The 24,431-nt window shown below is 32.8% G+C and overlaps 3 protein-coding genes across 3 annotated transcripts; all 3 read right to left on the reverse strand.

The window, feature by feature from the left end:
* Positions 1 to 514: 514 nt before the first annotated feature.
* On the reverse strand, positions 515 to 4,341 carry LOC18599189 (fatty acyl-CoA reductase 2, chloroplastic-like). Its single transcript, XM_007029039.3, has 9 exons — positions 3,251 to 4,341; positions 3,015 to 3,118; positions 2,707 to 2,906; positions 2,504 to 2,604; positions 2,083 to 2,293; positions 1,679 to 1,840; positions 1,521 to 1,602; positions 986 to 1,383; positions 515 to 823 (listed from the first exon to the last, which is right to left on the reverse strand). Exons 1-9 carry the CDS (start codon positions 3,633 to 3,635, stop codon positions 658 to 660), a joined length of 1,809 nt encoding a protein of 602 aa, XP_007029101.3. The 5' UTR covers positions 3,636 to 4,341; the 3' UTR covers positions 515 to 657.
* A 271-nt stretch (positions 4,342 to 4,612) lies between these two features.
* Positions 4,613 to 8,665, reverse strand: SDG38 (SET domain protein 38). The gene is made up of 8 exons (XM_088806907.1): positions 8,097 to 8,665; positions 7,727 to 7,782; positions 6,442 to 6,568; positions 5,988 to 6,057; positions 5,694 to 5,873; positions 5,118 to 5,189; positions 4,874 to 4,995; positions 4,613 to 4,778 (listed from the first exon to the last, which is right to left on the reverse strand). The coding sequence occupies exons 1-7, from the start codon at positions 8,472 to 8,474 to the stop codon at positions 4,877 to 4,879; spliced, it is 1,002 nt and encodes a 333-aa protein (XP_088663033.1). The 5' UTR covers positions 8,475 to 8,665; the 3' UTR covers positions 4,613 to 4,778; positions 4,874 to 4,876.
* Positions 8,666 to 10,635: 1,970 nt separating this feature from the next.
* Positions 10,636 to 14,117, reverse strand: LOC18599191 (lipase (DUF620)). The gene is made up of 3 exons (XM_007029043.3): positions 13,813 to 14,117; positions 12,489 to 12,833; positions 10,636 to 11,403 (listed from the first exon to the last, which is right to left on the reverse strand). Exons 1-3 carry the CDS (start codon positions 14,017 to 14,019, stop codon positions 10,876 to 10,878), a joined length of 1,080 nt encoding a protein of 359 aa, XP_007029105.2. The 5' UTR covers positions 14,020 to 14,117; the 3' UTR covers positions 10,636 to 10,875.
* Positions 14,118 to 24,431: the final 10,314 nt, after the last annotated feature.

Genomic DNA, 24,431 nt, shown 5'->3' on the forward strand with positions numbered 1-24,431 from the left:
GCACCATAATCCCTTGGTTTTCATTGATGATATAAGGCTTCCAATTTTCTGATTTGAAAGAAAGAAGAAATCTTGGAAAATTAATCAGAGAGACGTGCTTAAAGGGGAAGAAAGTAAGATTTGAATCATGAGATTTATATTTGGGCTATAAAACTTTAATTTTGTTAAATAAACAAATGAGTTACTCCAAATATTATTTAATGTATAGAAAAATCTGATTGGAAGAACACTCACCACTATGCAAATGGTAAAGAAACTTTAGCATTTAACAGAGCATAGTCTTTAGTTTGCTAATTACATATAAATCCTGCCCTTCATAGCTTATGCTCCATGATTTCAACAAATGAATATGATTGCACTATTTTTGCTTGACTGTGAATCTAGTAGTGTTGAATGATCAGACTAGTTTTATTGAAATAAAGTCTCTTGGACCTGCATTTACTAATAAATCTAGTGGATTTTCTTGTATAAAAAATTACCGACATTGCTTTAAATAAGATAAACTTGACTGATAGATCCCTTCTAAGGTTAAATTACATCACTAGTAAGAAGGCAAGACTTCTCTGCCTTCTTTGGTTTTGTTAACATAATGAAAAGGCGTTCATTTATTACACACATAATTTTTGACAGATCTAGCTACTGTATCTATGAATTGACTTATGTACACATCCCTCTGCCCTTCATAACATGCCTCCTTAAACCAGGAATGTGGACATTTTTTATATAATCTTTCCAATCCATGCTTCCCACATCAAATCCAAAGTTCCTCTTCTCTTCTTCAGACATGATCTCCATTAGTCTCTCAGTGTTGCTGCTGTCAAACCTGACATTTGTTGATTTGAAATTTATCTTTGTCAGTTTCTATTTTTCAACAATGAAACAAATCCAAACAAGTAAACAAATAAAAGATGTTGACTCAACACGATATAAGTCAACAAGATACCAGCACAGTAAAATCCATGGCCCAACAGAGAATGTAACTTACCTTCCCCCATAGAATGTGTATGGCTCATATATATTAGCCAAGTACTTTGCTTGCTCCACTGACTTCCTGCATATCGTTTCAAGCTTCTGAGACAGCTTTCCACTCCAAGATGCCACAGCTGTCAATCCAGTTCTCTGAGTAGCATCTCTCCAGAGGTGAGCAGAGAAATCCTCCATGGAGTTGAACAGCTTCATTGATGGAACATGGATTGGGCTCCCCTTTGAGTCAAGAAATGGTGAGGAGTTGTAGTGCTCGTAGAGTAGTCTGGCTAAATCCTGGAAAACCAATGGATTTACAACTGATGATGCAATGTGATAGATGTTAATATCTGGTTTCGGGGTCACTCCATGTCTTGCGATGGCTGCCAAGGTTGCATTGACAACCATGTCTGCTGGAACCTGTAATCCGTCACGGTAAGAAAACAAGAAGCCTTCATGGGATTGAAATTAAAACGAGGAGTGGATGTACTTTCCAATGTTAATTCATCAAGCACTTGTACCAATATTGATGTATGAATTAGACAATGATTACTTACAACATCAAGTACTCCATTGGGATCAACCAGGAAACCTGTTAGCTGCCCTTTCCCATAGCATAATACTATTGGATCCATCATCCTGAGAGAGAAAGAAAAGGGCACCTCAAATTTTGTCAAAAATAATTGCATCATATAAAAAGTTAAACAAGAGATACCTATTTCCCTCCATCCATCCAGGGAATGGTTCCTTGCAAGTGCTCTCAATAACACTAGGTCGAATTATCACTACTGGTATTTCTCCTCTCATATTATTGATCATCATTTCTCCCATAGCCTTCGTGAAGACATAGGTGTCTTGCCATCCATATTTTCTAGCCCTGATCATGTGTTGATCATCATGTCAGTGCTTTGATTAAAGCCTCAATTTTGTGTCGTTCAGAAAACTTACATTAATCACAGAGGAAATGTAGAAAAGAAATTATTTGTATTACTCTTTCTGAGAAGTGTGTAAGAAATTAAGAGTATTATGATTCTAAATGTTTATAATCTTTTCTCCTCCTTCTCAAGCTTAAACCACTTGAATGCCTGAGGATGGAAAGAAGAGACTGAGAATTGTCACCTTTCCAAACCCAATTCTTTCATCTTGTGAGCCACTTCAGTATCATCAAAACCTTTCTTGGAATTTAAAGCCAATGCTAACTCATGTTCAACATCTAACTCAGGTATGGATCTGGGTGTGGTTTCAGAAATTAAATTTTCCCTTGCAATGCAATCTCCTATGTCGAATGGCTTTTCCATAATTCTTCCTTGTCTCTGGCCATTAACATATGCTGCATGTTAAAAAGAACAAATCTGCTTAACGGCAAAGTACTAGAAGTCCTTAAGTTTATATACAAGTTGCTTCTGGGATCAAAAAAAGCACAAGTAAACCTAAAAATTGTACAAGAATTATATAGATGCCAGATAAGCTAGGAATCAGTTATTCTTGAAAAAAATTTCCCCGAATCTCATGGTGTTCATATTTTGCTTTTGATACTTGCCTGTTGATACTTGCAAAAAGAGTTTAAGTTTCTGGCACTTCTTGGCAAAACACATGAGGTGGCATGCTCCTCTTGTATTTATATCTATGGCGACATCATACCTGCAACTCCATAACGACAGTGATTAATTAAATTTGCTATGATACATACTGATCTTATTCTTAACAGTTCAACAATCTTAGAGATAAGTTAAAGGCCATAACCTTTCATCGAAAGTTGTATTAGCTGCAGAATTCACAATTATGTCGACTTCTTTTGCAATCATATCAGCTAAATCACCATCCAAGCCAAGATCAGATTCACAGATATTTCCTACCAAAGGGACCAGTTTGCTCAACATGAAATTTTGGTAACTATTTCCATATGTTTGCTGTAGACACTTGAAAAGCTCTGCATTTATGATCTAAAACAAAACACAAACTAAAATTTGATTCAATACAAGGAAAAAGGGTTGGAAGATATAAGAATCAATCAGCATAAGCAACAAACGGCACAATTATACATAACATACTTCACTCTTCAATCTTTCCATTGCAGCTTCTCTGTTTTTGGCCTTGATCAAGAGAAATATCTTCCCAACATCAGGTACAGTTCGTAAAATCTTCTCAATAAGAACTGCATATTATTAATAAAATAAGAAGATTTGAAAGAATAAAAGATACTCATTTTTCGTACAAACTGTCTACTAAGAATGTCAACTTAATTATCGAAGTAAAATGCAAGTGATGAGTAGAAAGAAGCAAATACCTTTGGCAAGAAATCCAGTTGAACCGGTAATGAAGAAATCCTTCCCTCTAAGAAACTTAACAATGCCAATGCCCTCTTGCAGCTCCACTAAAGAAGTAGTTGAACCCCCATAAGGCACCAAATCTTTAAGTGCAATATCTGCCTGACTATTCCCATTTGGTGACATCACCAAGCTTCCTGCGTCCATAACAGTTGCACCACGATCAGCATTAACCATTTTCGATCTTTCTCTCAACACTGAAGAAACGCCACTAGTCTTTACGGCATTGCCACTTCCTTGGCAATGCACAAAAATGTTCTTCTTCCTCCATGAGTTACAATTATTGGAAACTGTTGCAAGTTTGCTTGGTGAAACAGAGAAGGAATTGAGGAACAAGGCCCCCATCAGGTTCTAAGAAAAAAAAAAAGAAGTTGAGAAGAAAGAAAAGTATGATCAACAAACTAAAGCATTTTTGGTAGTTAAAAGAAAATGGTTTGGCTTAACAACTTAGCACTAGTAAACTAACTGTAGCCTACAAGAAAAAGGAAAAAGAAAGATACATAGTTTGGTTTGGAATCATAAGAAGAGATTGAAAGGAGTTTTTAAAAACAGCAAGAAGAATGGGGTGAATTTAAGGGGAGAAGGAGATGAGAATTAGGTATACTTTAATATTTATTTGATCTTATTTAAAGAGAGTTTTCATGCAAAGGTTCTCTTTATGCCATTTCCTTCAACAATCACACTTCTCATCAGGGGCTAAGATGACGGGACTTCTTTTTTCTTGATCTTCTTTGATTATGTGTCCTTGGTGAATTACACTTGACTATTTGGTATAGTTTGTATTTAAAAAATGTAGGGAAAGAAAGGGTGTGGGAGAATGGGGCTGGAGTGAGTAGGCAGGCATGGATTAACCCCATAACCATTTCGCTTTTAGCCCCTTGTATGCCTAGAATTGTCAAAACTCATTGCAGTTATAACTTTTCAATTCCAGTTGTGTGTTTTTCTGCTTTATAACCTTTTAGAAGACATCTAGATGTCAAACCCACAAAATAAAATGAAGAGTAAATAAGATAAACAATTACGCTGTTCTGCCTGACAAAAGTTCACCCCAATCAACTCTTACATAGTATTGAAATCCTGGTTAGTAGCTATTAGTAATTTAATTGAAGCCCATACCCATATAAGGATACCTGACCACACAGGGCGTTCAATTCATTTATAGTAACCTGCATGAAATTTTCTCAACAAAGCTAATGTGTCAGTCTTTTCTGAACATGCTGTTCAAGGAGTATCACAACTACCAACATTAAGATTCCCACAATTTTGTCATGTGTAGGGTATCTTAGGAGTATAGCAGCAATGTCACGAAATATACAAAACCGTTAGGATAATTGCCTTCCAAGCAATAGACCTGGTTCGACTCCCTGCAAATGCAATTATACATTTAAATGTTTTCGCGTTAGGGATCTAAGAAACTCTCTGAATACAAGCAGCCTTGTACAAACACACGAAATACAGAGTACATCCTTTTACCCTAACCTCTTACAACTGTCAAAGAAACAACAGACATATGAGTGCATCCTTATAAAGCTTACTGAGCAAGCACAAAAACAGTCAATAGGTCACAGGTAAAGATCATATACCCCTTAATCACCAGACAAGCACCTTAGACAATTGCACTTGAAACCAAACCCTTGAGACAAGATACTTTGTCTAGCATCACAACTCAAACTGGCATCAATATAGCATATCCGAAGCTCTTCACCTACAAGATTCCCAAGAAGAAATGTCAGTCATTGAATCAGGAATTCAGGATACCTTTCGTGTGATTTTGTGGTGCCAATAATAAAGTTAGCCAAAGTTCTTCCAGCAGCAGAAGAGACGAACCTTCCTCAATGTCATGGAGGGCCTTCAATTTTGCATCAGCATTTTCTATCCATATGATGTGTGTGTTGGGATCTGTAATTCCAGTATTGTTATTTCTTTAAAGCACAATTATCTACCTCACAGGATAATATTAATTCATTCCATTTCCTCAGCACATATAACGTACTAATTTTTAATCAACAATTTAAAGTGGCTTCATTACAATTTTCATGGCCTCATCTACATTTTCAAGACCACAAGCCTTTTTTCCCTTTTTGATAGTCAAGTATGGGAAGCAGATTTCTGAACTTGGGTCCTCGAAGGGTTGTGGCTATTGATTAGTTTGAACTGTTGAGGTGGTAAAATTTAAGAGAACCACATTACATAAAATTCAACTTGCAGAATCAAGGTTATGGTTGACAAAGTATTTCTTACAGTGACAAATTATCTGTCCCCATCAATAAACAATTTATAAAAAAGAAAAGTCAGAGAAGAAGAAGAAGAAGAAGAAGGCTCTTCAGAAATGAACATGGGAAAAAATGTACAGTGAACCACATTTAAGACACTAGTTACCAGTAGATAAACAAGAAAATTTACCACAATCATGATTGTAGAAGGATGGAAGCATGTAAATAGCATTTCCAACTGCAGATTCAGCTTCTACAGAGGCTGCAGCTAATGAAAGGAGATCTTCATACACTCCTCCAGCCAAGTCAATACGGAATGCATTGATGCAAATTCGTGCAAGCACAGCAGTGTACCATTGTTTGGTTAAGACTTTATGGTGTCAAAGACAACTATTTTCTCAGAAAACAACGAGCATGGCAGCATAGGACCGTTATAAAAGAAACAGGAAAAGTTAACCATTAATTTCTTATCAGTGGGGGATACAAGATGTATGTTCTTTTCTAATATTTGCCTTTGAGAAAGCACTCTGTAGCAAACAAAATCCCTCTTCCATCTGAAAATTTTCATCATGGACATAAGAATTAGTGCATATCTAGTAACTGTTATCTTGTATATATTGATCATGAAAAGGCTGAGAAGACAAAATAATTCTTTTGCACAATGAAATCAGGATACCTCTGACATTGAAGGACAGATGTAAAGATCAGAATCTCCTTAAAAGATGTAGGCAAAGGAAGCACATACATATAAAAAAAAATTGACATAGAGAACATGGCTGTCTTTGAAGGCAACAACAATAGTTTTTCCAAAGCCACTTTACTCAGTGTAATCTACTATAATCAGATTACCAATTATGCTATATACTAGGTGATCTGCCATTAATATGCTTCTCATTTGGGGAAGTTCTAAAATCGCTATTATCCAAAATGGTTTTCACCTTTAAAATCATCTCTTGAGTTAAGCTAGCTGGTTGAAGTATGTCAACAATGTTGGCTTGTGCAGCTCCTGATATGACCATGCAAGCTAACCGCTTTACCAAAAGGGGATATTTCATACCTTCAGTCCTTAACAAAGAGAAAATTGGGAGTAAGAAAGTAAATGCTCCGAAATATCATGCAATGCATTAGGGTTTGTATCCAGCATGAATAGCAGGGTTCTAAGGCACAACAGAAACGAAAATACTATTTACAAAGAAATAGAGTGCACATGACGACATATTGTACTTTGGCTAGCAACAGAACATAATAGTAAGCAAATTTAATTGTCTAATCACTTAATTAAATGGATTTCTTCATTGAGTAAAATGAATTTTTTTTCTTTGAGTTAAATGGACTTTTTCTTTCAAAGAAAAAAAACTAACAGCATGAAAAACATATTAACTATGTGCCAACCTAATCAAACTTGTACTTCAGAGTATATATCATCACAGGTATAACTACGTGCCCTCAAAAGCTATCTTGCAATGGTGCATTTTGTTGCATTTTAAGCAACAGAACTTTTGATGGTAGGATACTCAAAAGGATGCCAAGTAGGCAATTCTTTTCCTTTATGGTAGCATTTTTTTTGTAAGGAAGGGGATTCGAACCCATACTCTTTTAAATAGAGAGATCATGCACTAATCATTGGGCCAAATGCTTGAGTTCTCCTTTATGGTAGCACTTAGCACACATACATTGTAGATTGTTGCATAGAATGATCATGTAGCAGATTTCAATAATCTGCCTGAAACCTCTTTGTGTTGGGCTTTGGGATGAAAAATGAAGGATTTTAAGGCATTGAATTTGAGAGAGAAGCATTAAGAACATATTAAAGCCTGAATACCTTGCTCTCTCTCTCACCTCCCACTTTCCTTCTCTTTCTTTCCCTCTCTGTTCCTCTCTAAAGCCCTAATTCTATTCAAGGCTAAACATCTTTACACCAATCCACAGTCATCTCTATGTTTTTCTCTTTAATCCCATTCGCAACAAGAAAACTGCTGTAATCACTCCCCATCAGATGTTGCTACTTCGCTAATTATTGAAATCCTTAAAAACAAATCCAGGTCTTCCATAAACCTAATATCCTCAAATTTTCACAACCTAAGCCTTGCAAAGTAAGCATTGGCAGATTATTCAATCTATCCTAAAACATCAAAGAGCAAAGAAATGAGGCACATAGTGTCGACATGAATCAAGAAAATTATAATGACATTCTAGTGAAAGGCTTCTAACCAACTTTCTTACCTGCAATAATCATCAAAATCTAGCCAATCTGCTCTCTTCTCAACATCATAAAAAACCTAAAACCAATGAGAAGTAACCACAAATTAATAGTAGAAGACCAAAAATAAAACTAATCATTAAATTTCATACTTCAGTATTTAAAACAAAATAAAGTGCCATTTGATTTATTACTATTTTTGTTGCCTCTTTAATATTCCAATTTTCTTAATTTAAAGTGGTTTGAAGTTAAATGATCAAACATTTGGCGGGTGTCCTCGCTTAAAAGACTTGGCCAAACTCAATTTATCAATTTTTTTTTGAAAGGCAATTTATCAACTTATTTGTTACCATATAAAAACAATAACAAAAAAAATTAAAGAAACCATTTAACCTTAGAGCTTTCTTTGCACTTTTCACAGCAAAGGGAAACGCCTTGACGTTGAGACCCAGAAAAAGTTTGTATCTTTTTGAGGCAAAAGTAACAGACAGTGTTAATGGCAGCGAGAGAAGGATGAGATACGAGGGGTTTAGCACTGTGGATTGTGTCTCCGGCACCGATTCTCCGAGTGGCGAACACGCCTCGACCTGCTGACTCTGTGAGTGCGACTCGGATCGGAGGCGGGGCGGGTCGACTCAACGGCGTCTCATTTTCGTTAGGCGGGGCAGTGGTGGTAGCGGTGGAAGAGAATGAAACGACTGTGCTTTGAGAATAAATGGTTTTGAAGCGGGATAGCCAACGGCTATAACAGCTCAAACCCACAGGAGACATTCTTTGCTGGTATGATAAAATGAAAGCTCTTCATCCTTTCATATCAAACTATAATATGCTCACGTTTGATATATTTACGTGCAGCTTTTCTTGCTTATGGGTTCACTTCATCTGGGTGAGGGGTTTTTTTAAAGACAAAAGCATAAAACCAACAAGTCAAAGCAGATAATATTTTGTAAAATGCTATAAACCATGACAATATGTATAAGAGCAATCTCGTGGTATTAGCAATGTGTCACTAACAATGATAGACCCTTATTAGAGTGGACGATGATGTCAGGGTCTCAACGAGAAGCTATTAATTTCACATTGCGGAGGATGTCATAGTTTTAATAAAAGTCATGAATATTATATCAATGGAGAATGTCAACCATGAATTTTGCATCAACTGGATATTAAAGTGAGATTAAGTATTTAAGAGTTGACATTATGTTCAACCTGTGAATATCTTCTATAAAATAAAATTATAAAACTAGCTAATTAAAACGAACAATATCTTACAAGTTAGTGTGGATCATCACACACGCGCAACATCTAAAACTAAGTCATTGAATAGCATTGCTTTCTTTTCTTTTTTGATTAAGATAAAGTGTTTTTTTTTTTTTGGTTTTCTTTAATATTCAAGTCAAAAATAATTTTTTTCAAATATTATTCAAATCAAAAATATTTTTTTCAAAATAATATTCGGAAAGAAAGAAATTAACTTCTTTGTTCACTTCCCGACCATTCATTCACTTTTTTTTCTTTTTTCAAATCCATTCATATAATCTCATGCTATGCTGATTTTGAGGATATCTTAGAAATATTGATGAAAAAAATTAAATGATTTTGAGGTTATCTTAGAATTATGGATGAAAGAAATTAAATATTTTTTTAATTTCTTTGATAAGATTTTTCTTATAGAATTTGACACGTGGTACAACAAATGTATATGCCACATTACAACACATGTCATACACATACACGTCGATTGACTGGTTTTTATTTATTTACTTTTTAAAAAAAATTAAATAAAATTTTAAAGAGGTAGTCAAATTGTAAAATCTTTAAATTCTAATATTTGTTTTACTAGGAATTGTACATCTTTACTATTGTATAGAAGAACTACTATTTGATTGCTTTCAAACTTGGTGATCTTTAAAATGAATCTTAAGGAAGAAGTGTGAATAATTTTTTTTTTTAATATGACATAAGTGGATTATATTTTTGTGTTAAAAAATCCAATAAACCTCCATATGCATAAAAAAAAAACATAAAATAAATGAACCATTTGAGTTTATTTCAATAATGCTTATCCAAATTATGTTAATTGCTTTTAGCTAAGAATGTTCTTTAAATTCTAATCGTGTTTAATGCACATAGTCCACATACTGACAGGTAATGTAATCTGTAAACAATCTCCTTTCCACTAGTAGAAATACAACAGGTTTAATTTATACTTTTGTTGAGCCCTGCTCCTTTCTTATGTCTCCTCAAGCCTATATGTCACGGTGTGCTTAGTGGGATTAAAAATGGGGACTGTTTATTCTGCTTTGTTGAACTTGTGTACTTTAATCTTATACTAGTCAGAAAAATGCATTAGGGTGCGGGGGGGGGGGGCATGTGCTTTTGCCAAGGCTGTCACTGAGGAGAGAGAAGAGGCAGCTTATGTGTAGGTATCAAGCTTCATAAATTAAAAACTCTAGTGTTACTTATCAAGTCCACTTTTCATATATGCTATTCCGTAGTGGAGACTACAGAAAAGATAACACACTGACAGCTTTTGTGAGATGGTGCACCACTCTTTTTAACTCAAAAGAAACAATAAAAAGAAACCCTTAGTTTATTATGCCATTTGTCATTAGAGTTTGAATTGCCAGAAGATTCATCAACTGCATGTTGAAAATTTCGAAGGCAATAATTCTTACCTACTTCAAGTAAAATAGTATCAGAAAGCAAATGCTAGTGCCAGAATTTAAAAAACAAAGAAAAATTGCAACCAATGCTTTCCAAAGATCTAAGCTCTAGTTTTGCCAAAATTTTGATTTATGATAGAGGCAAGCACAAAAACCGTGAAACGGTCCGTCAGTAACATACTAAGTATATACAAGATATTCCTTAAACTTTAAGGATCTACAGAACAAGAGAGTCGTACTTCTCAAAATTTCCAAAGATCTGAAGATCACAAAAAAGCTACTATGAATTGCACAAATATACTTTGAAGTGATACAAGATGATTCCATAATCAGTTAAATGTATTCAAAGCCTTCTATGAGTTGCAAACACTGGGACCCAAAAATATATAATGTGTTTTATATACACATGCCAATACATGAGACTGCATACTCCAGCCAAAGTTAACAACATGAATGCTTTTCTTTTTGTTGAAGCAACAATTAGTAGCAAGGAGTATCAGCCATTATCATTGATGCAAAGGCAATCGCCAATCTAAGCTCTCCTCTGGAAAATCTTTCTGAACTTCTTTAGGAGGAATGAAGCAATCGATGGAGAGGCCAGGGACATTAAATGCGACATCATCAATCGTCCATATCTCTTCCATGCGAGTAACAGAGAGGCCTGCCTTCAAATTGTCCCCGAATCTTGTGATGATAACACTTGATTGACCAGAGTGTGCAATCATGACACCCTCTACAATCCTATAGTCCTCTATTTTCGTAGCCATTGTGGTTTCCCAATATGTAGGGTGGGTTCCAGGTGATTGAATCCTCGTCAAGTAAGAGTCCTCTAGAAACACCAGCAGGCCACTTCTTTGGCTGAAGTATCCAAATATAACATGCTTGATCATCTCCGCTGTGCTATCACTCCTATCAGCCAGGTCCACTTGATCAGCACACAGCTTCAACACAAAGCAATCAGTGCCAGAGATTCGCTTCTCCCCCATATACTGAGCTGAGGAAAATACAGCTGATATTGCCACAGGGTCTAGTCCCTACATGAATTGTTTGATATGCATCATAAAATGGGACCATCTCCAAACGAAAGCAACATTTAGGTATTGGTACTTTGCGTCAAAATTACTACTTTTTCTAACAAATATGTTTTTGATTTTTCACAATTGAAAGCTGGTAAAAATATTGTTAAAATGTTCAGGAGTAATGCATGAGGCAATAACCGATTCTAGTCTCAGACATTCAACTTTCACAGTTTCACTCCAGGAAATAGATCACCGTCCTTTCATTTACATCTTCACACTTCTATAATGATCCCTAATTAGTCAACTTAAAAGGAAATTTTGGTAACCTACTACAGCAGATGTTTTCACAACCAGTAGCATCCTCAATTAAGTGCAATGTGAATGAACAATAAAATTAAGTCCCTTTTCTAAAAATGACTGAATGATTTAACTGATCTCATATCCCAGAAGATGTCAGGGAAACAATATCCGATATCTTGGGTTGTTGGATCTGGTTTAAGGTAATACTCATTCCAGAATAAACAGGAACAGCTAGACTTCTATATGGAAAACATGACTACAAAAAGGTTTTCTCCAACATACCCGCGTATAAGAGTAAATTAGATGGCAACATAGACCAAGCATCTTATGCATTTGATATCATCAATTCAACATTCAAATATTCGCAAGAGGACCTATATTATTAGACTTTTGGTTTAGTGGAAATATGTCAAGACATAAAAATATCATTGATAAACTGATCTCATGCACATTAGCCCCTATCCCAAAAGAATTAAATAAACAAATAAAAAAAAACTCAAAATAATTTTCACTCTAGAGTTCATCCGATTTTTACATATATACAGCAGTTGCCCCACTAAACCTAAACAGCCACAAGTCAAGATAGCATAGATCTAAATTAGCTCAGAAATTATTAAAAAGTAAGGAAACGTGCCACAATAATTGTTTATACCAACAAATGGGACCAATAATAGTTTAAGCTTAGAAATGGGACCAGTAATTGCTATTAGCAGTTAGAAGCCATGAGAAAAGACCATGCATTTATAACAATGAATTAGATATAAATAAATCCAACAAAGATTTCTATTGGCATTACTTGCCTGAAGAGCCCGCCGTAGAGGACGAACACCACCTTTGGCTGCATGCGCTCCTAGCCAAGGTGTGTGGCGCCAAGCCACATTGCCATCACTACCTGCAACAACCTTGTGCCCACCCAGAACTAGTTCAATTAGCCATTTATTAGGTACCATTTGCCACATAACAAAGCAGCCTTTTTGTGCAACCCCAGCAGCTCCAGCCACTGAGCCAGCTGTGGCACCTAGTTCATCTACCATCGCCATTGTTACCTTTCCCGTTACAAAAATGTTCTTCACTCTCCCTTCTGATTTCCGGCATCCTGTTGCTGCTGTAAAATGCTGTATAATGTATTGTGCCGAGGAAGATACCTGCTAACAACAAGTATGGTTCTTAATTAAAGATGGTTTTTTAAGTTGAACCTAAAAATCGCTTCAGTAATTTCAGTCTCAAGTTATGGAGAAAGATAAACTATCTGCCATATGGAGTATAAGATGCAATTAATACCAACATGAAAAGGCAAAAGACCAAAGTTGGACTCAGTTATCAGTGCCGCATTGTTTTCATTTTCTTGGCCCTACAATTTTGGAAGTTTTCATTCCTTATAACTCCTAACAAAATATACTTGAAAGACTATACTCTATCAAACCATCTAACATAATAACTCAATGGGTCCATCCTTAAAAGAAGGAAACTAGTTAGAGGAGGCCAAAGGTATTTGGATACTTTTAACAATGATTCCTTGGTAAACATCCTCTAATAGATGATTGAAAGGATCAAGACCCACCAATTGTTATAAGTAATTCCATCTTGAGTGTGTTCATTTTAAGGAAATGAAAAAGAAGAAAAAAGAAAAACAATAGGACCTTCTAATTAAACAAATAGCATAGCTTTTTACACAACTCAACATAATTATAGAAATGGACCCACAAAAAAAAATTGTTAGTAGTGTACTTTTTTTGGCTGCTTTCATGGTGGGATGCCAGTGGGGACTTGGGGGCACATCAGAGGAGAGGCACTAAGGAAAACCAACCCAATCTTGTTCTCTTTGCCAGTATCACTTTTTCACCAAGCCATTGGTTACTTTTCATTGTTTCCCCAATAAGAAAATAATAATAATAATAATAATAATAATACTTTTTTAACTTTTCCTCTTAAACAAAAAGCAAAAAAAAAAAAAAAGACCCATAAAAACAAGCTCCAACGAGTCCTAACCTTAACACATGAATCTAATATCAAATGAGCCAAAGACCAATAAACTTCAAGCATAAGAAATAGTAAGTAAAAAGAAGATATTCAGCTTTCAAGCAATAGCAAAATGCTAAAGAGAAGGCATTACGTTTTGCTTACCTCATTGATGGGTGGTTTCGAAAGGATTGAAACAGGGAAAAGAGGACAACCCAAAACGCTCAAGAGGATCTTAAGGTCAGACTTCTTGTTAAAGACAAGAGAAAAATGAGTTTTGAGCCAGTTTTTCCATGACAAACCTTTCTTTGAACAGTTTGCTGAGTCTTCTTCGTTTATGGGTTCTTCTGATAATGGTGCAAGACGACTCATCTGCCCTTTTCTGACTCTGTTTTCCTACAGACAGAGAGAGAGACAGAGAGAGAGAGAGGAAGTGAAGTAATATTAAGAGGGAAGGAAGCAGAATAAGAGAAATGAGTGAAAGGGAACTTAAAAGGAACTGCCCCTTCGGTTATCAACTTTGTGCACACGCAGTTTTACTGCGTGCAGTTCAGCTTTCTTTTTCTCTTCTTTTTTTTTTCTTCTTTTATATTTTTTGTTTTATATTAGTACATGTTTCTTTTTTTTTTTTTTTGCTCTTATTATTTTGTTGTATCATTCAGTTGACTTTATGTTAAAAATAAATAAATTTGCTTCCCATTTGGGATTTGATTCCTCAATTGTGACACAAAAAAGAAAAAGAAAGTAATATTAATATATTATTACTTTCTGTTTTCTTCTCATTGCCTTCTGCTCAAAAACTTAAAACTCCTTTTTTTCTTCCATTAAAAAATTTGCTTTTATGAATCTATCATGTACTTAAGAGAGTCTGTGCTTAATTGTTTCCAACCAATAAAGTTATAACTTAACCATTGTTATTTCAGATCTCGGTAGCACTTCAACAACAACCAAATGAAAAAAAAAAAAAGGAAAAACAATTTTTTTATTTATTTTTGCCTTCTTATAGAGTTTGAAGGATGTCAATAGATAAAGTACTTATTATTTTTTAAGTATTCTAAACTCAATAAATACTTGATTAATTTTTTAAATCGCTATCTGAACTCATATTCGAATATCATAAACACTACTTGTTAAATACACGATTGAAATAATTTTAAAATAATTTTTATATATATTATTAATAAAAATTAATTAATAAATAAGAATTAGTTCATAAAAAAATAAATTAATGTTTGAAATTATATTTAGAACAATTAATGAATTTTCGTAAGTATTACATTAATTATAAGGAATTTATAAACAAAAATATATATATAATTGAAACTAATATTAAAAATCATTATTTATAATCGGATTTGAATAATAGATACCGTAAGATCACTGTTCGAACCTTATACAAACCCGTGATAAGTAATAGCTTTACTGTTTGAATCCAATTATAAGTACTCTAATCTTTTTTTTAATGGGGTTTGATAATACAGAGTATTCAATTACAAGATATCTATTGACATCTCTAAATGCATATTTAAACAATTAAAATTTTACATTCAATTTAATCAATTTTATGTATCATTAATTTTTTAAAATTATTATTTAATTCGAGTTTTTAACAAATCAAACACATGAAAGAGGTTCAAAATCATGATGTTTTAAATTCGAGTCTAATCATAAGTGGATTTAATTCAATTTTATATTGATTATTAATTAATTTATTATATTAAATATAATTATAATATCGTATTAATAGATGATTGCTAGATTGCGATAGAATATTAACTTATGAGCTTAAGTTTTGAGTCAAAGTAATAAGAATAATAATCGGAAATCTAAACTCTTTTCTGTGGGATCTTAAAAGTCTACAGCTGAAAAAGGCTGCCTGAGAACATGATGTTTCCATCATACCTTTTGGAAGATTGTGACAGCCAGCAGTTCGACTTACCTAGGAAATTACTTGTGGTGCTCTCTCCTATGTTTGTTCCTTCCAAACTACTCTTTAAAATGTGTAGATTGGTGAAATCTTAAGTCAATGACGTGTTTGCCACGTATTATTTGGTTTTTACAATCTTATCCTATGAATTTTCATACTTTCTTGACATAATAATTCCCCCCATGAATGGTCCATTATTTAGTGAGTCATATAATCTAATAACTTGAAGAAATAAGAGTTAAATTCATTTATTATATTACCCATAAATATAATTATCGAAAAAATTCAAACTTCTAAAATAGATAACACAATATGATAAATAATTTAATATATCAAAAATTTCAACTCATTCGATTATTTCGAATAATTACAAATGAATGTATTTCATGTTCAAAAAATTAAGTTCATATCACATTTTCCTAAGTATAAAAATTTCTTTTTTTCCTTTATCATATCACATGGATTAATCAAATTGAATTCTGTAATAAGCCCAAGTTGAGTCAAACCCAACAATCAAAAAATAGATGACCACTATACATACAATCTTCTTGTTTTTTTTTTTCTCTCAAAAAACTAATAGTCATAAAAACATAAATAAATTTATTTGTGTTATAGATTTTGGAAAAGCAAAGGATAAGCCTTGTTAAGCTATAACAAAGCAATCCAGTTTTTTCCTTACCTACTAGACAAGGTAATTATGAGATGGTAACCTTACAGCAGATCCTCATTAATTTTTTCCATTAATCCATTAGCTTTAACCAACTAAACAAATGGAACCTCTAAATAAACTAAACTGGCATTAAAAAGGAAATAATAATAATACTTTTTAACACCTCTTGCTCTAATAAAATTGTCATTCGTCGACTTTTTGTTTATCAAAATATTTAATTTTTGACCTATTTTTATTTTATATTTATAATTTTATTTAAAAACTATGAATGAAATAGTTTTACTGTATATATTTTTGTAAAATATAATTAATGAAAACATTTAAAAAATATAATTAAAAACCAGTTTATTTTGATAAAAATAAAAAGAGAAAAATTACTCTTTTTTCATTTGGATACCATGAAAAAAAGAAAAAGAAAGAATACGGAGGGAATGGGCGCGTGGGGAGGTTGTACTTCACAGGCATAACATTCGGTTGGGTGAGCTTTTAAGGGAGGCAAGGCAGGTGACGTGTCCACATCCTTTCTCACTCGCAATTATGGTTTTTCTGGTAGTTTGGTAAATTGGAGAAGTCTCTTGCTTTTACTGCCTTTCATTTGGTTAGCAATTTCTGGCACAAGCTGTAACTACAGGCCCCCCCTATCCCAGTGATCGTACGCATTTTTATTTTTGTTGGTTCCAGACCAGTAGCTCAACCTACATAAATCACTATCTTAGATTTCTTCACACTTATTTTCGTTTGGGAAAATATAAAGTATGTCTGTTTGACTCTTGACTCCAGGGTTTCTGTTCCATAGGAAATGCCTTAGCATAGCAATAAATAAGTACGTAATATATCAATTAAATAAATAAACAAATAAATTATTAGTTTAATTTTTAAAAAAATTATGAATTATTTAAAAATATTTAAATATGTTTTTATTCTTATATTGTGACCAATCAAATTTTTTTATTTTTATTTCGGATCAAAAAAGTTTTTACGATTAATAGTTGATTAGTTATTATTAGTCAAAATGACACTTATCATTTTACGTTCATGTAACATTGATATTACGCTGATGTGGAAAGAAAAAATTTTCATGTGATCATATAATTATATCACTTCACCATATCATATCTTCATCTTTCACTATAACATGTTTGTATGCCGCATAATATAAATTAACAAGTGATATTTTGATTAATAATAGTCAATTATTAATTATAAAAATCTATTTGAGCTAAAATAAAAGTATAAGAACTTAATTTAATATAATAAAAAATAAAAAAAATTAATTTTTTAATAATTCAGAGACTATTAAATTTTATATCTTAAAATAAATGCATCTTTTGTTAAAAAGAAATTACAATACAAATAGTTACCAAAGATCCAAGGGTAAAAAGTTTTGAATTTGAACATTAATGATCTTTGTTAGTATTTTCTAAATTGAAAACCCCTTTACAAGTCAAAGTAAGAAAATTTATATTTTGTACTTTAACTGATCTATACTCTGAATTTTTCTAAAAAGAAAAAAAAAAAACAACTATGATAGCTAAAATTGAGAAAGAGATAAATAAAGCCATGAGGTTGCTTGAAATGTCCTGAAATGTAGTAATAAGCTGAGTAAAATCTATATTAAAAAATAAAAATAAAAGCAATATCCTCAAATTTGAACTTTGTCTAAAAAGAAACGAGTTAAGAGTCACATTTTCAGTATTCAAGATAGTGAAGGAGAATTGATTGAAACTACATCTCTCATCCACTCTTCTCTAGTGAATTCCTTTTCCAACCTTATGAAGGCAAAACAACGTGACTTATCACAGTTTAATCCCGCATTGATTCCATCTCTTATTGCTATCGATGATAATGTGTTTCTATATGCAGACCCAACATTGCAAGAAGTTAGAAAGGCAGTTTGTGATATACATAAAAATAGTGTTGCAAGCCTAGATGGATTTCTTTTTATTATTTTATCAATATTGTTGTGAAATAATCTCTTGTGATTTATTGGTGTTGACTCTACATGTTTTTTATGATAACAAAATATTCTTTATTTATTGATGCCTAACTTCGCCACTTAAGTGTGCAAGATAAAGTTTAATTCTCCTAGTAAATTTGATGATTAAAGGCAAGGTAAGAACCTTGTTCACTTGAAAGATGGGTTAAACAGTTAAAGAAGGAAAGAAGAAAATAGTTAGTGAAAACAGAACATCATTAACTGATTAACGTGGAGCTTTAACCAATTAAGGCAAAACTGAACGCTATATAAAAGTAAGACAGAAAAGTCTTAATCAGTTAACACTAGGCTTAATTGATTAAGAAGGTGCTGGAAGCTAAAGAAAAAGCGTGCTAATCGGTTAAGAAATGAGGTTAATCGATTAAAGCATAAGATTTGAAATACTTAAAAAGCACCAAAATTCAAATTTAAAGTGAAGTTGACCATTGAAGGGAGCCAAAATAAAGTAATTCAAATTCGAAGAATTTTTAATTAGTTGAATTTTATTTTAATCGGTTAAAGTCAGAGGAAGAAAAGATTCAATCAGTTAAAGGAAGGATTAACCAATTAAAGGAAGACTACTAGTTGGAAAAACTTGAAAATAAAAAGTTCTTAATTGGTTAAAGCCATATTTAACCAGTTAACATAGTAGAAAGAGCTGTTAGACAATATAAGACAGAGAAGACTTAATGTGTTGAACCCTGCATTTAACCAGTTAACAAAAAATTGTTCGCCTATTTGAATTTAAATGCTAGAAAACAAAATAACGGCTAAGAAGGCATCAGACTTGCTCACAATGGCTAAAAACTTTCTTTAATAGAAAAATCTGAGTTTCTAAGTATAAAAGGAAGCTTTAACAGACAAAGAAGGGAGAAAAAAGCTACCAAGATCACATTTTGAGCAAAAAGCCAAAGAACCTTCTTTTACATACCTATTTTTCATTCATATTCTTGTAAAAGTGTTTGAGTTTGATTGTATTCATCTTATATCAACAAAGGTGATCACGAGTATTCTTTTTTCTTCTTTATTCTTGGTTGGTTAGAGTGTGAGAAGCACTTTAAGATTTATTATAATGGATTAGAGTTTAGGTTACAAGTTCACATTGTAAAAGCTCAAGTTACAAGCTCACCTTGGTGGAAACAATTAATTTCACTAGTTTAACAAAGTTGTGTTGAAAATCTTTAATCAAGGTAGTGAATACAGGTCAAAATGACCGAATCACTCTAAACATTTGTGTTTTGTCTACTTTTCTTTACCTCTTCCTTACTCTGTGTATTTTTAACCTTAACAAGTTTTAAACCTTCCATTCCTTATCTTACAAAAAAGATTCTAAAGCACAAGAATAGTTTTCAAAATATTTTTTTTTAAATGTTATTCACCCTCCTCTAGCACTCTTTTAGGACAACAAGTGGTATCAAAGTCTAACCCTCAAAATTAAGGCTTAATATCCTCAGGGGAGATCTAAATGGCTTTGTAAAAGTCTGTTTCTCAAAATTAAGGCTTAATATCCTCAGGGGAGATCTAAATGGCTTTGTAAAAGTCTGTTTGTACTGAGGATCAATCCATAAATAGGCCCCATCTATTTGATGGAACAAATTATGCTTATTGGAGCACTATACTGTCTATTTATATTATGAACTTGAAATGAAAGAAAAAGAGGATGAGGAGAAGAAAAAGCCAAAGAGAAAAAGAAAAATCTTGCTCTAAAGATTAGCACACTTGAAGAAGAACTAGAAAATCTATCAAGTGATAATGATGAAGAGTTAGCCATGATGGCTAAATATTCAAAAAATTCATTAAGCAAAAATGTAGAAGGATTGGACAAAAGAATTACAAGAAGGATCAAGGTTCTTCATGGAAAAACAAGCACAAAGGTGATCTCAGCAAAAAGGATAAAATGATTTGCTTCAAGTGTAAAACCCTAGACATTTCATATCCGAATGCCCACTACTCAAGGAAAAATTTTCAAAGAAAATGAAGAAACCAAAAAGCGCAATGGTGGCAACAACATGGTCTAATAGTGATTCGTCAAGCTTAGAGGAAGAAAAAGAAAAATTGGAAGAATAAGTAAATTTATGCTTGATAGAAAAAGAAAAAGAATTTAAGGTAACATCTAACCCTTGTGATATTTCTTATGATGAACTTCAAGATAAGTATGATTGCTTATATGCTAAATTTGAAAAACTTGCATTAAAATATAAAATTATCAAGAAGAAAGCCATAGCATTGGATGATGAATTAGAAAAAGTCAAGCATGATTTTAATTCTATTTTTGATCAAAGGAATATGCTTCAAATTGAACTTGAACATTCCAAAACAGATCTAGAACTCTTAAAGTTGGAACTAGAGAGTAAAAATATAGCTTTGCAAAAGGTAGTGGATGAAAATGTTGCTCTCAAAGCTTTAATGGAAGAGAGCTCAAAACTAAAATTGAAAAATGAAGAGAAACCAAAAGGAATTACAATTTAAAAAAAAAAAAAGTAATGCATCTTCACATCATTGCTATGTATTTGGCAAAAGTGGTCATTTCTCTTATGATTGCTACCATAATGGAAATAGTCATCTCAAAACCAAATTGGTTAGGATGCCTAAAGAATCTCATGTGCTTGCTAACCCCTAAAAATCCAACAAAATATGGGTATCTTTAAACAAAAATAGGAAATTTTATACGTTGAGTAAGAGCAAAAAGATCAATGTTTTAAAGCTCAACCAAAGGAGAAGCAACCTTGGTATTTGGACAGCGGTTACTCAAGACACATGATGGACAATGAAAAATTGTTTACAAAGCTTGATAGGAAAAAGAGTAATAGTGTTTCTTTTGGTAATGACTTTGAAGGTATTATCCAAGGGATTAAAACTATTGGTAACATTTCTCAAACCTAAATCAAGCATGTTTTATTTGTTAAAGGTCTAAGGAATAATTTACTAAGCATTAGTCAGCTTTGTGATAAAGGGTTTATAGTTTGCTTTGATTCTCATGGATGTCAAGTAATTGATGCTGACAATAACAAAGTTGCATTCATTGGCAAATGAACTCAGAACATGTATGTTATCTTTTTTAATGAAATTGAGCCTAATAATGAATGATTAGGACATAATGATGTATGTGATAGTTGGTTATGGCATAAAAGATTAGGACATGCTAGCATGCACAATATCTCAGAACTCCTAAGAAAAGACATAGTCATTGGACTTCCAAAGATGACTTTTGAAAATGACAAAGTTTGTGATGCATGTCAACTTGGAAAACAAGATAAAAGTTCATTTAAATTTAAAAAGATGATCTCTACTTCTAGACCACTTGAACTATTGAATGTTAATTTGTTTAGAACAATTAATGTCATTAATTTAGGAGGCAAGTCATATGGCTTTGTTATTATTGATGTTTACTCAAGATATGCATGGATGTATATATTCTTACTCACAAAGATGTTGCATTGCCTACTTTTGTTAAACATTGTAAAAAAGTGTAAAATGAAAAAGGTTTAATTAATGTCAAAAGTGACTATAGTAGTGAATTTGAAAGTGATGATTTTGAAATCTTTTGCAATGAAAATGGTTTTGACTACAATTTTTCAACTCTTAGAACTCCATAACACAATGAAGTTGTTGAAAGAAAAAATAGGACTTTACAAGAAATAGCAAAAATAATGTTTTGTGAAAACAATTTGTCAAAATATTTTTAAGTTAAAGTTGTGAACACAATAGTTTACATTTTAAATAGAGTTTCCATTAGAGCCATGATTTCTAAAACCCTTTATGAGCTTATAAAGGGAGAAAACCAAACATTGCACATTTAAGGCATTTTGGATGCAAGTGTTTTTTTTTTTAAATAATGGAAAACATACCTTGGGAAAGTTTGATGCTAGAAGTGATGAAGCTATTTTCTTAGGATATGCATTGAACTCTAAAGCTTGTAGAGTGTTTAACAAAAGACTTTGGTTACAGAAGACTCAATTCACATTTGTTTTGACGAGACTAATGCTGCACAAAGAAAGGTAGTATTTGATAATGATGATGCAGATATTATTGAGAAGAAAATAGAGAAGATGAGCTTGGATAACAAAGAAGATGATGGAGAGAGCTCAAAAGAGAAAGATGGAGAAAAACCACCTCTAAAGGACTTGCAAAAAGCTGAAAACCAACACAATGTTCTTCCTAGAAATTAGAGATTTATAAAAAATCATCCTCAAGAATAAATTATTGGTGATCCCTCATAAGGTGTCAAAACTATAAGAAGACTAAGGGAAACTTGTGAATATCTAACATTCATACTATAAATGAACCAAAGAACTTTGAGGAAGCTGAAAAGGAAGAGAGATGGATGATTGTCATATAAGAAGAACTTGGTTAATTTGAAAAGAACAAGGTTTGGACCTTAGTTCCAAGACCAACCAATCATCCAAATGTTAGTACAAAATGGGTATTTAAAAACAAGTTAGATGAGTTAGGAAATGTGGTAAGAAACAAAGCAAAGTTAGTTGCTCAAGGCTACAATCAAGAGGAAGGTATTGATTATGATGAAATTTTTGCTCCTGTAGCAAGATTAGAAACAATTAGACTCTTGCTTGCCTATGCTTGTTTCATGAACTTTAAATTGTTTCAAGTGGATGTCAAAATTGTTTCATGAACTTTGACAAAGATGACAAAGGAAAATATGTAGACCAAAAACTCTATAGAGGTATGATAGTCTCACTTCTTTTTTTAACTGCAAGTAGACCTAATATTTTGTTTAGTGTTTTCCTATGTGCAAGATTTCAATCATGTTCCAAAGAATCACATTTGACTACAGTGAAAAGGATTTTTAGATATCTCTTGGATACTTAAGGCTTAGAACTATGGTATCTAAAAGAATCATCTTTTAATCTTCTTGGCTATTCTGATGTTGATTTTGCTGGTAGCAAAACTGGTCGAAAGAGCACTAGTGGCACTTGTCAATTCCTTGGAAACATGCTTGTGTCTTGGTTTTCCAAGACGCAAAATTCGGTTGCTCTTTCAACTGCTGAGATTAAATATATTTCACTAGGTAGTTGTTGTGCACAAATATTATGGATTAAGCAACAGCTAAATGATTTTGGCATGTCTATGTATAATGTTCCTATCTTCTGTGAGAACACTAGTTCCATAATCAACTCCAAAAATCCTATTCAACACTCTAGGACTAAGCACATTAAAATTAGACATCATCTCATTAGAGATCATGTGCTTAAGGGAGATGTTAAAATAAAATTTATAGATACCTTGTATCAATTAGATGATATTTCACAAAAACCTTAGAGTGAAGACTAATTTTATAGGATTATAAGAGAATTAGGAATGCTTGATGCTAATAAATTCTAGTTGAGCTAAATTGAACATGTTTTTGATGATATATTATGTGATGTTTGACTTTACTTCTTGTGTTTAATTATTAAAAAATGTTCCAATTAGTTAAAGAGACCTTAGAAGGAAGATAAGACTTGTATTAATTAGCTAAAACGCTTTTTAACCAATTAGAGCAACACTATGTTGAAATAATAAGCCTAAGTCAATAAAGTATTAATTAGTTAAAATTTCCCTTAACCAATTAAAACAGTTCTAATTGATAAAAGTCTCCCAAGTCAGTGACATGTTAATCAATTAGAGTAAACTCCAACTGATTAAAGTCCCTCACAAGATAGAAAAACTATCACATGGGCTCTTTAAATTTTTAAAATTAAAAAAAGAATGAGGAGCACGAGGTATGGGAAAAATCACCCACTCAAAACATGGGTTAATTAGTCACAAACTCTCAGTATAAGACTTCTCAGCTTCTAAAAACCCACAATCTAGAAAATCAAAACTTAAACACTCAGATTTTTCCTAAGATCTATACCCTTCTTCCAAGTTCTAAGTTAACCTAAGAAACCTTGAACTTCCAACATTTACGAAATCAATGCCAAAACCTCACTCAACAGCAAATTTACTAACAAGGGTATAGAAAAGAGGCCACCTGAGGATTCTTCTACTCTATCACCTAAGAAAAAAGGTACAATGGTGATAGACTTACCAACTGAGACAAAAAGGGAAAGCCAAAGGAAAATGGGGCCAAAGACAAAAGGACCTGTAGTAATAAAAGGCATTTCCATTGAAAAAGGTAAGCCTTCAACCTCATGATTTAAGAACCAAGTACATGCTAACAGGCATAAGAAAATAAAAAATGGCACTATATCAAGCAAAAAATTTGTTGATTG

Source organism: Theobroma cacao, chromosome 5 (assembly GCF_053813885.1).
Source record: "Theobroma cacao isolate CCN51 chromosome 5, ASM5381388v1, whole genome shotgun sequence".
In the NCBI taxonomy this organism is placed as follows: domain Eukaryota; kingdom Viridiplantae; phylum Streptophyta; class Magnoliopsida; order Malvales; family Malvaceae; genus Theobroma; species Theobroma cacao.